This window comes from Lithobates pipiens, unplaced genomic scaffold, assembly GCF_037356315.1.
Source record: "Lithobates pipiens isolate NorthernLeopardFrog02 unplaced genomic scaffold, aLitPip1_a1.2 Scaffold_25, whole genome shotgun sequence".
Taxonomy (NCBI): domain Eukaryota; kingdom Metazoa; phylum Chordata; class Amphibia; order Anura; family Ranidae; genus Lithobates; species Lithobates pipiens.
This window is the reverse complement of record NW_027507787.1, coordinates 91,515,366-91,528,933: the sequence shown is the minus strand read 5'-3', so window position 1 is coordinate 91,528,933 and position 13,568 is coordinate 91,515,366. Positions and strand designations below refer to the sequence as shown.

General features: G+C 47.0%; 1 protein-coding gene across 1 annotated transcript in view; it reads left to right on the top strand.

Moving 5' to 3' along the window:
• The first annotated feature begins 2,263 nt into the window (after window positions 1-2,263).
• The window catches only part of SSH3 (slingshot protein phosphatase 3), a 94,255-nt gene continuing 82,950 nt past the window's right edge, over window positions 2,264-13,568 (top strand). Inside the window, exon 1 of the mRNA XM_077454674.1 lies at window positions 2,264-2,498. Coding sequence (XP_077310800.1) covers window positions 2,436-2,498 — 63 coding nt within the window. The 5' untranslated portion in view covers window positions 2,264-2,435. The remainder of the gene's footprint in view (window positions 2,499-13,568) is intronic.

Here is a 13,568-nt window from a genome sequence, read left to right as displayed (position 1 = left end):
GTATGGTGGCGTTATGTGCTGCTTTTGTCGTGCGTATGGTGGCGTTATGTGCTGCTTTTGTCGTGCGTATGGTGGCGTTATGTGCTGCTTTTGTCGTGCGTATGGTGGCGTTATGTGCTGCTTTTGTCATGCGTATGGTGGCATTATGTGCTGCTTTTGTCATGCGTATGGTGGAGTTATGTGCTGCGTTTGTTGTGCATATAGTGGAGCTATTTACTGTTTTTGTCATGTGTATGGTGGAGTTATATGCTGTGTTGTGTGTGTGTGTGTGTGTATAGTGGAGTTACACACTGTTTGTCCTGCATATGGCTGAGGTATGTGCTGCGTTTGTTGTGCGTATAGTGGAGTTACAGGATGCGTTTGTTGTGCGTATAGTGGAGTTACACGCTGCATTTGTCCTGCATATGGAGGAGTCATGTGCTGCGTTTGTTGTGCGTATAGTGGAGTTACATGCTGTGTCTGTCCTACATATGGCAGAGTTATGTGCTGCATTTATTGTGCGTATAGTGGAGTGACACGCTGCGCTTGTCGCGCGTATGATGGCGGAGTTACGTGCTGCGCTTGTCGCGCGTATGATGGCGGAGTTACGTGCTGCGCTTGTCGCGCGTATGATGGCGGAGTTACGTGCTGCGCTTGTCGCGCGTATGATGGCGGAGTTACGTGCTGCGCTTGTCGCGCGTATGATGGCGGAGTTACGTGCTGCGCTTGTCGCGCGTATGATGGCGGAGTTACGTGCTGCGCTTGTCGCGCGTATGATGGCGGAGTTACGTGCTGCGCTTGTCGCGCGTATGATGGCGGAGTTACGTGCTGCGCGTATGATGGCGGAGTTACGTGCTGCGCGTATGATGGCGGAGTTACGTGCTGCGCGTATGATGGCGGAGTTACGTGCTGCGCGTATGATGGCGGAGTTACGTGCTGCGCGTATGATGGCGGAGTTACGTGCTGCGCGTATGATGGCGGAGTTACGTGCTGCGCGTATGATGGCGGAGTTACGTGCTGCGCGTATGATGGCGGAGTTGCGTGCTGCGCGTATGATGGCGGAGTTGCGTGCTGCGCTTATGATGGCGGAGTTGCGTGCTGCGCTTATGATGGCGGAGTTGCGTGCTGCGCTTATGATGGCGGAGTTGCGTGCTGCGCGTATGATGGCGGAGTTACGTGCTGCGCGTATGATGGCGGAGTTACGTGCTGCGCGTATGATGGCGGAGTTACGTGCTGCGCGTATGATGGCGGAGTTACGTGCTGCGCGTATGATGGCGGAGTTACGTGCTGCGCGTATGATGGCGGAGTTACGTGCCGCGCTTATGATGGCGGAGTTACGTGCCGCGCTTATGATGGCGGAGTTACGTGCCGCGCTTATGATGGCGGAGTTACGTGCCGCGCTTATGATGGCGGAGTTACGTGCCGCGCTTATGATGGCGGAGTTACGTGCCGCGCGTATGATGGCGGAGTTACGTGCCGCGCGTATGATGGCGGAGTTGCGTGCTGCGCGTATGATGGCGGAGTTACGTGCTGCGCTTATGATGGCGGAGTTACGTGCTGCGCTTATGATGGCGGAGTTACGTGCTGCGCTTATGATGGCGGAGTTACGTGCTGCGCTTATGATGGCGGAGTTGCGTGCTGCGCGTATGATGGCGGAGTTGCGTGCTGCGCGTATGATGGCGGAGTTGCGTGCTGCGCGTATGATGGCGGAGTTGCGTGCTGCGCGTATGATGGCGGAGTTACGTGCTGCGCGTATGATGGCGGAGTTACGTGCTGCGCGTATGATGGCGGAGTTACGTGCTGCGCGTATGATGGCAGAGTTACGTGCTGCGCGTATGATGGCGGAGTTACGTGCTGCGCTTGTCGCGCGTATGATGGCGGAGTTACGTGCTGCGATTTTTGTGCGAATGATGGAGTTATGTGCTGCATTTGCCTTGCATATGGTGGCCATTTACCGGATTAACTGCTCTAAGTTGTGGTATGAAAACAGGCCAAAAAAGTGCAAAAGAAGCTGCGTTAGCGCTACCTGAAGGTGTGAATGGGGCCCTAGAGATGTTGTGGCCAGTCAGAAGCCCAGTCATGTCATGTCATGTGACCTCTCCGTACAATCACCTCAGCCCCCCCCCGTCCGGTCCCGGTCCTTCCTCTCTCATACTGTCCCTAGGACCGCTCACATAATAAAGTGGTGTGTGTGTTTAACGACGAGCCCTCCTCCCTCCCTCAGTCCTCCTCCTCCCCCCGGCTCTTCCCTCCTTGTAGGGCCATGTCACTTTCTCCTCTCTTCCCCCTCACATACCTCTCCGACCCCTCCCGCTCCTCCTTCAAGGGGCTGTCCTCTTCTCTCTTCCTCATTGACTTGCAGGCAGAGCAGAGAGCGACACCGAGGAGGAGGAGGACGGGGAGCTCCGGGAAGTCTTCTCTGAGGAGGTGGGAGGACACAGCACCGGCTGCCGCTCATGGCTCTGGTCACCGTCCAGCTGTCCTCAGTGGACGGGGGGGCGGAGACCACTCCACTGCAGGTAATGGGGTTCAGGTAAAGGGGCGGGGCTTGTGTGTGTGTGTGTGTCTGTGTGTGGGGGGGGCTGCTGGCTCCCTACATAGGAGTGAAGATCTCTCTATATGAATGTATAGGCGCTGGGTGATCTGCTCTGGACGGTGGATTTGCTGTGTAATGGTGATAAGGATCTGCACTGTGTCTGTATATGGAGCAGAGATCACTCACCTCTATCACTACTAATACACACCATACATTCCTACACATCCAGGAAGTTTTCTTTTCTACCAATCTGAATTCAGCTGATTACTTCAATGGGCCTGTAAACCCAGACATAGGGATCAATCGGGACAAGAAATCTGTGACTGGTCAGTGTTATATGCGCAGTGTGTGTGTACACACACACACACACACACACACACACACACACACACTTACACACACGTGAGTTCCCCCCCTCACATTTTTGTAAATATTTTATTATATCTTTTCATGTGACAACACTGAAGAAATGACACTTTGCTACAATGTAAAGTAGTGAGTGTACAGCTTGTATAACAGTGTAAATTTGCTGTCCCCTCAAAATAACTCAACTCACAGCTATTAATGTCTAAACCGCTGGCGACAAAAGCGAGTACACCCCTAAGTGAAAATGTCCAAATTGGGCCCAATTAACCATTTTCCCTCCCCAGTGTCATGTGACCCATTAGTGTTACAAGGTCTCAGGTGTAAATGGGGAGCAGGTGTGTTAAATTTGGTGTTATCGCTCTCACTCTCTCATACTGGTCACTGGAAGCTCAACATGGTACCTCATGGCAAAGAACTCTGAGGATCTGAAAAAAGAATTGTTGCTCTACATGAAGATGGCCTAGGATATTAGAAGATTGCCAAGACCCTGAAACTGAGCTGCAGCACGGTAGCCAAGACCATACAGCGGTTTAACAGGACAGGTCCAACTCGGAACAGGCCTCGCCATGGTCGACCAAAGAAGTTGAATGCACATGCTCAGCGTCATATCCAGAGGTTGTCTTTGGGAAATGGACATAGGAGTGCTGCAGAGGTTGAAGGGGTGGGGTTCAGCCTGTCAGTGCTCAGACCATACGCCACACACTGCATCAAATTGGTCTGCATGGCTGTCGTCCTAGAAGGAAGCCTCTTCTAAGGATGATGCAAAAGAAAGCCCACAGTTTGCTGAAGACAAGCAGACTAAGGACATGGATTACTGTAATCCTGTCCTGTGGTCTGAACCTATTTGGTTCAGATGGTGTCAAGAGTGTGTGGCAGCAACCAGGTGAGGAGTACAAAGACAAGTGTGTCTTCCCTACAGTCAAGCATGGTGGTGGGAGTGTCATGGTCTATGGCTGTACGGGTTCTGCTGGCACTGGGGTGCTACAGTTCATTGAGGGAACCATGAATGCCAAAATTTACTTTGACATACTAAAGCAAAGAATGATCCCCTCCCTTCAGAGACTAGGCTGCAGAGCAGTATTCCAACATAATGACCTCAAACACACCTCCAAGATGACCACTGCCTTGCTAAAGAAGCTGCAGGTAAAGGTGATGGACTGGCCAAGCATGTCTCCAGACTTAAACCCTATTGAACATCTGTGGGCCATCCTCAAACGCAATGTGGAGGAGCGCAAGGTTTTTAACATCATCCACCAGCTCCGTGATGTCGTCATGGAGGAGTGGAAGAGGACTCCAGTGGGAACCTGTGAAGCTCTGGTGAACTCCATGCCCAAGAGGGTTAAGGCAGTGCTGGAAAATGGTGGTGGCCACACAAAATATTGACACTTTGGGCCCAATTTGGACATTTTTACTTAGGGGTGTACTCACTTTTGTTGCCAGCGGTTTAGACATTAATGGCTGTGTTATTTTGAAGGGACAGCAAATTTACACTGTTCTACAAGCTGTGCACTCACTAATTTAGCAAAGTGTAACTTTGTGTTGTCACATGAAAAGATATACTATATTGACAAAAATGTGGGGGTGTACTTACTTTTGTGAGAGAGAATTGGTGTGTCTATTGATATAAATCAATCAGTAAAAAATCTGCATTACTAGTCAGTGGGTTTTTTTTTTTTTTCGTGCATAGATGGATTATGTAAATATTTGTAACAAGCCTATAATAAGGCTTACCTGTAGGTAAAAAAAATATCTCCTAAACCTGTACGTTTTAGGAGATATTCCCGTCGGTATGCGCCGCTGACTGCAACGGCGCATGCGCACAAGAGGATTCTCAGCCTGAAAATCCGGCAGTGGCCGGCTGGAATGAAATCCCCCGCGTGCATGCGTGGGAGTGACGATATCGCGGCTCCGGCCACTCACAGCGCCGGAGCCACGATACCTGGAAGAAACGCTGAGGGAGCATGTCAGCTCCCTCGGCGTGGATCGGGCCAGATGTCGGGGCCTCGTTCTAAGGTAAGTATTTCATAATGAGCTAGTATGCGGTGCATACTAGCTCATTATGCCTTTTGCTTTGCAGGTTTTTAAAAAAAAAAAAAAAAAAAAAAATTTACTACCGCTTTAAGCACCATCAACTTATGCAGCGCTTTACATACTCTGTTGCCAAAAGTATTGGGGCACATGAACTTTAATGGCATCTTAGTCCGTAGGGTTCAATATTGACTCTTCTGGGAAGGCTGTCCACAAGGATTAGGAGTGTGTCTATGGGAATGTTTGACCATTCCTCCAGAAGTGCATTTGTGAGGTCAGGCACTGATGCTTGACGAGAAGACCTGGCTCAGAGTCTTTGCTCTAGTTCATCCCAAAGGTGTTCTATAAGGTTGAGGTTAGGACTCTGTGCAGGTCAGTCAGTTTCCTCCACCCCAAACTCGCTCATCCATGTCTTTATGGACCTTGTTTGTGCACTGGTGGAAAATCATGTTGGAACAGGAAGGGGCAATCCCCAAACTGTTCCCACAAAGTTGGGAGCATGACATTGTCCAAAATGTCTTGGTATGCTGATGCCTTAAGAAACCCCTTCAAGCCCAACCCATGAAAAACAAGCCCACACCATAATCCCCCCCCCCCCACCAATTTATTTGGACCAGTGCACAAAGCAAGGTCTATAAAGACATGGATGCGCAAGTTTGGAGTGGAGGAACTTGACTGGCCTGCACAGAGTCCTGACCTAAACCTCGTAGAACACCTTTTGGGATGAATTAGAACGGAGACTGCGAGCCAGGCCTTCTCATCAAACATCAGTGCCTGACCAAATGCACTTCTGGAAAAATGGTCAAACATTCTCATAGACACTCCTAAACATTGTGGACAGCCTTCCCAGAAAAGTTGAAGCTGTTATAGCTGATAAGGATGGGCCAACTCAATATTGAACCCTACGGACTAAGACTGGAATGCCATTAAAGTTAATGTGTGTGTAAAGGCAGGTGTCCCAATACGAATAGAGTGTGTGTGTGTGTGTGTGTATTGATCTAAAACAATCCGTATATAGTGCCGTTAACTTATTCCGCGCTGTACACAGCGTATTATACATTCACATCACTCCCTGGCCTCAAGGAGTTTACAATCTAAGGTCCCTAACTCAAATCCATACAAACACACATATTACGGCCAATTTAGACAGACAAGTAACCTACCAGTTACTCCCTGTCTTTGGAGTGTGGGAGGAAAACCAGGCAGGCAGGCACAGGGAGAACATGCAAACTCCATGCAGGTAGTGCTGTGGTTTGAACTGACAACATAATGCTGCTGTACACACAGGCATAAAAATTAATCGGTAAGAAAAAAAAAATCTGCATTACTGTCAGTATTCTACTTGCATAGAGTGTATATATGTAATATATCTTTTTTTTTTTTTTTTTCATGGTTCCTTTTAAGAACCTGCCAGAGGGTGCGCGCCCGCTGCACGTGGCCGGTGATCATGAGCCCCAGCATGATGGGGATTTGTGTGTGTAAACACTCAAATCCATGTGCTGTCAGAGAGGAGACATGTGCTTTGTTCCTATTATGTAGTCCAATCCCCATACAGTTAGTACACACGTTTAACCCCTTGATTGCCCCCTAGTGTTAACCCCCTTCCCTACCCGTGTCATTTACTCAGTAATCTGTGCATTTTTATAATAAATTTCATTTGGGTACAGCATTGCATGACCGCGCAATTACCAGTTAAAACGACGCAGTGCCAAATAATAAAAAGTGCTCTGGTTAGGAAGGGGGTAAAACCTCCCGGGGCTGAAGTAGTTACCCACTTGTCTACTGGACACTTTCACCCCCTTCCTGCCCCGTTTTCAGCACTGTCACACTTTAAATGACAATTGTGCGTTCATGCAGCACTGTACCCAAATTAAATTTTTATAATTTTTGTTTCACACAAATGGCTTTCTTTTGGTGTTATTTAATCACTGCTGGGTTTTTTTATTTTTTGCTAAAGTAAAAAGTCTGAATAGTTTGAAGTTTTTTCCTAGTTTCTGTCAGTAAATAAGTAATTTTTTTATTTTTTTTTCCCTTCACTGATCTGTTCTGGTGAGGCTGCACTGATGAGCACAGAAAAGCGGCACTGATCGGTGTCACTGATGGGGCCGTACTGTAATTATCATCAGTGCCTTGATTACCTGTAAATGTCTCCGCTGCGAGGAGAGCCGATAAACAGCACTTCCTTATTTAAAACACAGCATGGCCATGATCGGCATGCTAGGCTCCCCCGCTCTGGGGCGCCGTCATATGACGTCCCAGAAGTGGTTAAAGTAGAACTATAGACAACTTTTTATTTTCATAGATGGTCAGGGAGGGTTTTAACCCTGTCAGGTTTTTTTCCGCCATCTGTGTCCTATTGCTGAGATTTCCCTTCACTTCCTATCCTATAGTCAAACAAGAAGTGAGAGGAAATCCCTGCAAATTAAGGGGATTCTTTGGGGACCCCCAGGCCACCAGAGCTAGCGTCCCCATTGGATGATTTTGCCTCTGTTACTTTTTTGGGGACAACCCAAAACTGGGTGAATCTGCTTAAGGCCCCTTTCACACTACCACGTCTTCAAAGTCGCATGATTTCACGGCCGCGATTTCAGATGTAACTTGCATCAAAGTCGACCCAAAGTAGTGCAGGGAATTCTTTAAAATCGGCATGACTTGAAGTTGTACTAATATGAATGGTTGTCATTGGAAATTGTGGGGAACGACATGTCATACGACTTTGGAGTCCCAAGTCGCAGGACAAGTCATACAAGTGTGAAAGGGGCTGTAAGGAGAAGTCCAGGCTGAGCTCCTTTTGGCTGGTCTTCTCCTCTGGGTCACAGGAGTGTAATTCGTTTTGCACTCCTGTGACCCTTTTTCAGTAGAGAAAACGGTCTGAAGTCCTTTATCTGCTGACGTCACAGGAATCTGTCCAGGCAACGCTTCATCACAACAGTAAAGTATGGATCCGCCAGGTGCCTGGACTGATGCACTTCTCGGGCTCTCAGCAAGCCACTGAGAGCCTGAGCTACTCCCAGCCCCTTCGTAGCTCAGCGTTTCAGTGAGCGTGGAGGAGCAGAGCGGACAGTCAGTAACTCTCTGCTTGGGGAGGAGTGAGAACTGAGCCATCGGTTCTTAGTGTAGAGGTGACAGATGCAGCATCAGACGGATGATACATCCACCTAGGTAAGTATGATGGAGGGAAAAAAACAAGCCCATACTTCTCTTTTAACGTGGGAGAGGCAGCAAAAAAAACACGGGGGTTCTACTCCACTCTAGCCAAAACACAAAAAGTTTTGCCTTTTAGTTATATACCACCCCCCCCCCCCCCCCCCCCCCAAGACATTCCTCAGCCAGATCTCAATCCAGTGCAGTGCACAAGAGCAGCATCTATTTTTTTTTTTTCTCTCTCTCCCTCCAACTAGACAGCTATTGGCTCCTGCTGCTGTCAATCAGCATCTGTGAGGAGGAAGCTGAGGGTGGAGCTGAGCTTCACTGTGTTTGTCAATGGACACACACAGCCTGGCTCAGGACCAAGCCCAAACGAGTGCCTTAATATCGAGCTGCTTGCTATGGGGGAACTTGGAAGGAAGGCGGAGCGCCGACAGGGGACCCCAGAAGAGGAGGCTTCATGGCTGCTCTGTGTAAAACCATTGCATAATGCGGGTAAGTATAGCATGTTATTTAAAAATAAAATAAAATAAAAATACCTTTTACAATCACTTTAAATCCTTTAAGAGGGTGGGGCCTCCATCGATTGGACTCGTTTTTACAGCACATCCCACACCTGGCCGTCCACAGTATGTAAAAGAAAATGTAATTTATCAGACCAGGCCATCTTCTTCCATTGCTCTGTGGTCTAGTTCTTATGCTCATGTGCCCATTGTAGGCCCTTTTTCGGGTCAGCATGGGCACCCTGATTGGTCTGCGGCTACTGGCTTTGCGAAGGGGTGTTGGTCCTTAAACTATGCAGCTACTATCAAGTTGGTCGTTCAGCCACAGCTCAAGGAACCCAGTTTTGGCAACGGCTGGTATAGTTACATTGGTCCAGCCTGGCACAACGTAATTGCCATATCTCATACCTAAAGGACAGCTGGGGAAGCCGACAATCAATGTAGTAGTCACAATGATCGCCATGATCTTTTGGGACCTGTCCGAACGGCTTCCCCTCTGCACAGAACACAGGGGGTTGCTTGTTTAGCAAGGCCGCCATTCATAGAATGTCTTAAGAAATACAAGGCATTCTCTGATTGGACAAGGTGGAGTGGCAGGCAGTAACGACGTGATCTCTGCCTCAGAAAATGTGTTGTATTCCCCAAAAATAAAAATACAAGGTTCTGTGAAAGGTGGCAGTGCCAAGAGAGCGCCTCCTGTGATTACTAAGAAGGGAAGCCACTTGGCACAGGACTTGTGGGGTATTAATACAATTGGAGGAGGTCTAAAAATATATTTGGTCTGTGTATTTAAAGAGGAGCTCCAAGCTCCTTCAGAAAAAAATAAGTCAGTAGCTAGAAATACTGTAGTTGCCAATATTTTATTTTTTTATTTTTTTATTAGGCCACTTACCTGTCCAGAAATGTCAGCATCCAAGCTGATTTTTCAATCAGCTATTGGGTGCTGCCACAAGACCACTGAGTCCAACCCATGTGTGTGATTGTATATCAGTATTACAATGTATATCCCTGTATGTTGCAGTCGTTCAGGTGCTTATCTAATAGTTTTTTGAAACTATGAATGCTCCCCGCTGAGACCACCGCCTATGGAACGGAATTTCACATCCTTTGCCACTCTTACAGTAAGGAACCCTCTACCTAGTTTAAGGTTAAACCTCTTTTCCTGTAATTTTAATGAGTGGCCGTGAGTCTTTTTAAACTCCCTTCTGCAAAAAAAAAGGTTTATCCCTATTGTGGGGTCACCAGTATGGTATTTATAAATACACTATAATATGTAAATAAAATATAATACACTATAGTGCAAAAACAGGTGAAAAAAATCGGTCAAAGATTATTAGGCGCAAAAAAAAAAGATAGATAGAGATATAGATAGATATATATCTCTCTCTATCTCCAATAGTTACTACTCAAAACAATACTTAAAATGCATGTACCAATAGTTAGAAAATAGAATTTCTATAATTCAATACCTTCAGTACCTGTCCCACTTCCAGGAGACCGTGCTGCGCCGAAGTACGTCAGCAGCTCAGTCCCCCTCCTCCTCCCTTCCCTTGTGCTGGGCCAGTGAGAGAGCGTAGCGTGCTTTGCACATGCGCACTAGGGACCTGGCCGTGAAGCTGACAGGCTACACTGCCTGGTTCCCCTACTGGCAATGACTGCATCGGCACCCGACAGCTGATGGAAACATCAGCTGCACTACCGACATCTCTGGACTCTGACAGGTAAATATCCTAATATTAAAAGTCAGTAGCTAAAGTGTGTATAGCTGCTGACTTTTCATTTTTAAGGGGTCGGGTGGACCTCCACTTTAAAGAAATCACAGTGATACTGTATGTTAAATAAGTCTTTGTTGCGATAACCTTCCAGACCAAGATGAGTCTGTGATAAGTATGCTCTCACGCTCATAAAGCCTTGTCTGACTGTACACAATGGAGACAGTTAGAGAATGTTCTTCAAAAGAAACTTGCTTAGTTAATTGCCATGATGGAGGAGATCAAAGCAATCGTCAGACACTCCTCCAGTGTCGGTCACTGGTATGAACCTGTATATCAAGAAGAAGTTTAAAATAGGTTGTAAACTCTTGTGAACAAAAAAAATCAAAAACCTGTAAGATAAAGGCATAATGAGCTAACGTGCACCACATACTAGCTCATTATGAACTACTTGCCTTAAATCGAAGCCCTCCAGCGGTGCCCGCACACTGCTGAGGCAGCTGACATCTTCCCCGGTGTTTCATTCGGGCTCTGGCGCTGTGAGTGACCGGAGCCGCGATGACATCACTCTCGCGTGTGACAGCCGCCAATCGCAGCACAGGGCTCTGAAGAAACGGCACGGGCGACGGCTCTTTCAGAGCGCATGCGCCATTTATTTCACTGGCTGCATGTACAGTAAATATCTCCTAAACAGTACATGTTTAAGAGATACAGTATTTACACTGCCTATAGGTAAACCTTATTATAGGCTTACCTTTTGGTAAGATTCAGTAGTAGAGTTTACTTCCTCTTTAACTTGTAAAAGAGAGAGAGTGTAATAAATACATACCTGGAGTTCAGCGATTTACATCTTATTATTGTAAAGATGCTTGTAGATCTGTCGCTTAAACCTGGATATTTTCAGCTGTGTTGGGTAATTATCTCCCATCTATAGCTTTGTACATACAGGGCTCCAGTGACCAAGTGTTTGTACTGAGCCAATGACTCCAGAAGCAATGATGCCTAAGACTGCCAGGAAACTAGCAGTTTTGCAAGGTGTGACATGGCAGCATTTCCCTTCAATTCCTAGAGACACAACAGGAAGTGAGGGGAAATCTTAATCTTAAAGGGAGAAGAATTTCCCTCTAATGCCCTGTGCACACGGTCGGATTTTCCGACGGAAAAGGTCAGATCGGATTATGTTGTCGGAAAATCTGATCGTGTGTGAGTTCTATCGTACTTTTTCTGTCGGAAAAAGTTTGAGAGCTGAATTTAAAATTTTCAGACAAAAAAAATCCAATCTGACTTTTTCCGATCGCTTGTAGAGAATTCCGACAGACAAAGTGCCATGCATGCTCAGATTAAATTACGAGACCAAAGCTATTGGCTACTAGCCTCTACGTAGTCCCGTCGTACGCAACAAACATTACCTCGTTCCGAACAATCGGATGTTCTGACAACTTTGTCCGACCGTGTGTATGCAACACAAGTTTCCAACAAAATCTGTTGGAATGTCCGCAAGGCATTAGACCTCATTCACATGGGAAAATATAAATATAAATATATATAATTTTTTTTTGCACAACTCTGAAGTGGATCACTTTTCACAGACCATTGACAAGTGGCTTGAAAGTGATATGATGCCTATTTTTTTATTTTATTTTTATTTTTATTTGTGAAATCTCCTAAAGCCTCATACACACAATCAGATTTTTGGCAGGGAATTGTATGATAACAGACTGTTTGCCTAAAATCCAACCCTTAGTACGCTCCATCAGACAATTGTCCAACTTTTTGCCAACAAATGTTGGATGGCAGGCTAGTAAATTTTCCTCAGACAATGGTCTGTTGTCAGATTTTCCTTTCGTCTGCACACAAGACCAAGACTGTCACACACGTTCAAAGTACAAACGCGCATGCTCAGAATCAATGCTCACCAAACATGACTCTAGCAGAAGGTGTCCAACGGGGGGCGCTCAAGAGCTGAAATTCCTTTTTTCGTGTTTGGCCGACAATTGTGTGCTGTTTGTATGCAAGACAAGTTCCTGGCACACACCCTTCGGACAAAAGTCTGATGCTTTGTTGGCCAGCAATCTCATCATGTGTACAAGGTTTTAGGCTTCTTTCACACAAAGGGTCCAATCAGGTAGACCCAATTGGATAATCCATTCACTGCTATGGACCGGTGGGTGTAAACAGACTTCTATCCATTTCCCCCTGCCTACGTTGAGTTTGGTCCGCTAAAAACAAACGGACGGGGAATCGTCCTCCTCAGTAGCGGCAGATTAGATCACATTGCAGTTGGGTGTAAACGACAGTCCGGCCTCCCTTAAAGCAGAGCAGGCTCGACTCGTCTCCACTGTGCATAACCTGAGCAAAGACAGACCTGTCATACGCCTGCTCTTCTCTGGGATCTTTCTTGCTGATCAGGGCAGAGCGGGTGGAAGACAGGTCTTAACAGAGTCCGACCCGTGTGAAAAGGGCCTAAAAGTTTTGAATATCACCAGCAGGGACACAGGCAACAGTGACATTTTGCCAAAATTAGGGCTACATTCATACTAGCCTAGCATGCGTAGTAAAAACGTGACCTTTTGCCACACAGGTTAGTGCAGTTACAACTCCCCCCCCAACTTTATTCCTTTTAATTTATGTCACAGCACAGTGGGATGCGCTGCTGTTCAGTGGCATGTTGCCACCCAGTGCGGTGCAGAAAAAATGCAGACGTGGTGCAGTCTTCCACACTGCACAGCATTGCAGTATGAATGAGGCATATAGAAAATAATTGCTTTCTATGTGCCCTAGCACTAACCTGTGTCCATGCGAACAAGCCCTTAGGCTCAGTTCACACTGGATGCCGATGCGGCTCACAGCAGGGATCTGGTGTGTCATGGTTCACCGTTGCAGGTCCGATTTCAGTCTCTAATTTTGGGCTGAATTCAGACCTGAAACAAACCAAAAGATGTACAGGGCTCCTGTGCAAATTTGCACCGGAACCGCATCGGAGATATGTGAGCCGGCTCCATAGAGATTCCACATTCAATTCGCAATAGTGTGAACCCGGCCTCAGGCTGGCCATAGATTGTGAAAATTGAACCTGAAAGCGGGAGGTTTCTCCCCGCCATTAGAAAATGATGATCACTGCTGGCAAATATTGCCCCTGCAGTGCTTGTGTGTGTGTGTGTGTGGGGGGGGGGGGGGGAGAGAAAGACAGGCTGATTGTACTGAAGTTGATTGGATCCACTTCAGTACAACCAGCCTGAAAATAGATTGAGTGAAATTCAGCCGGTCCCTGCCAAACCAGACAAATTTCGATCTGTC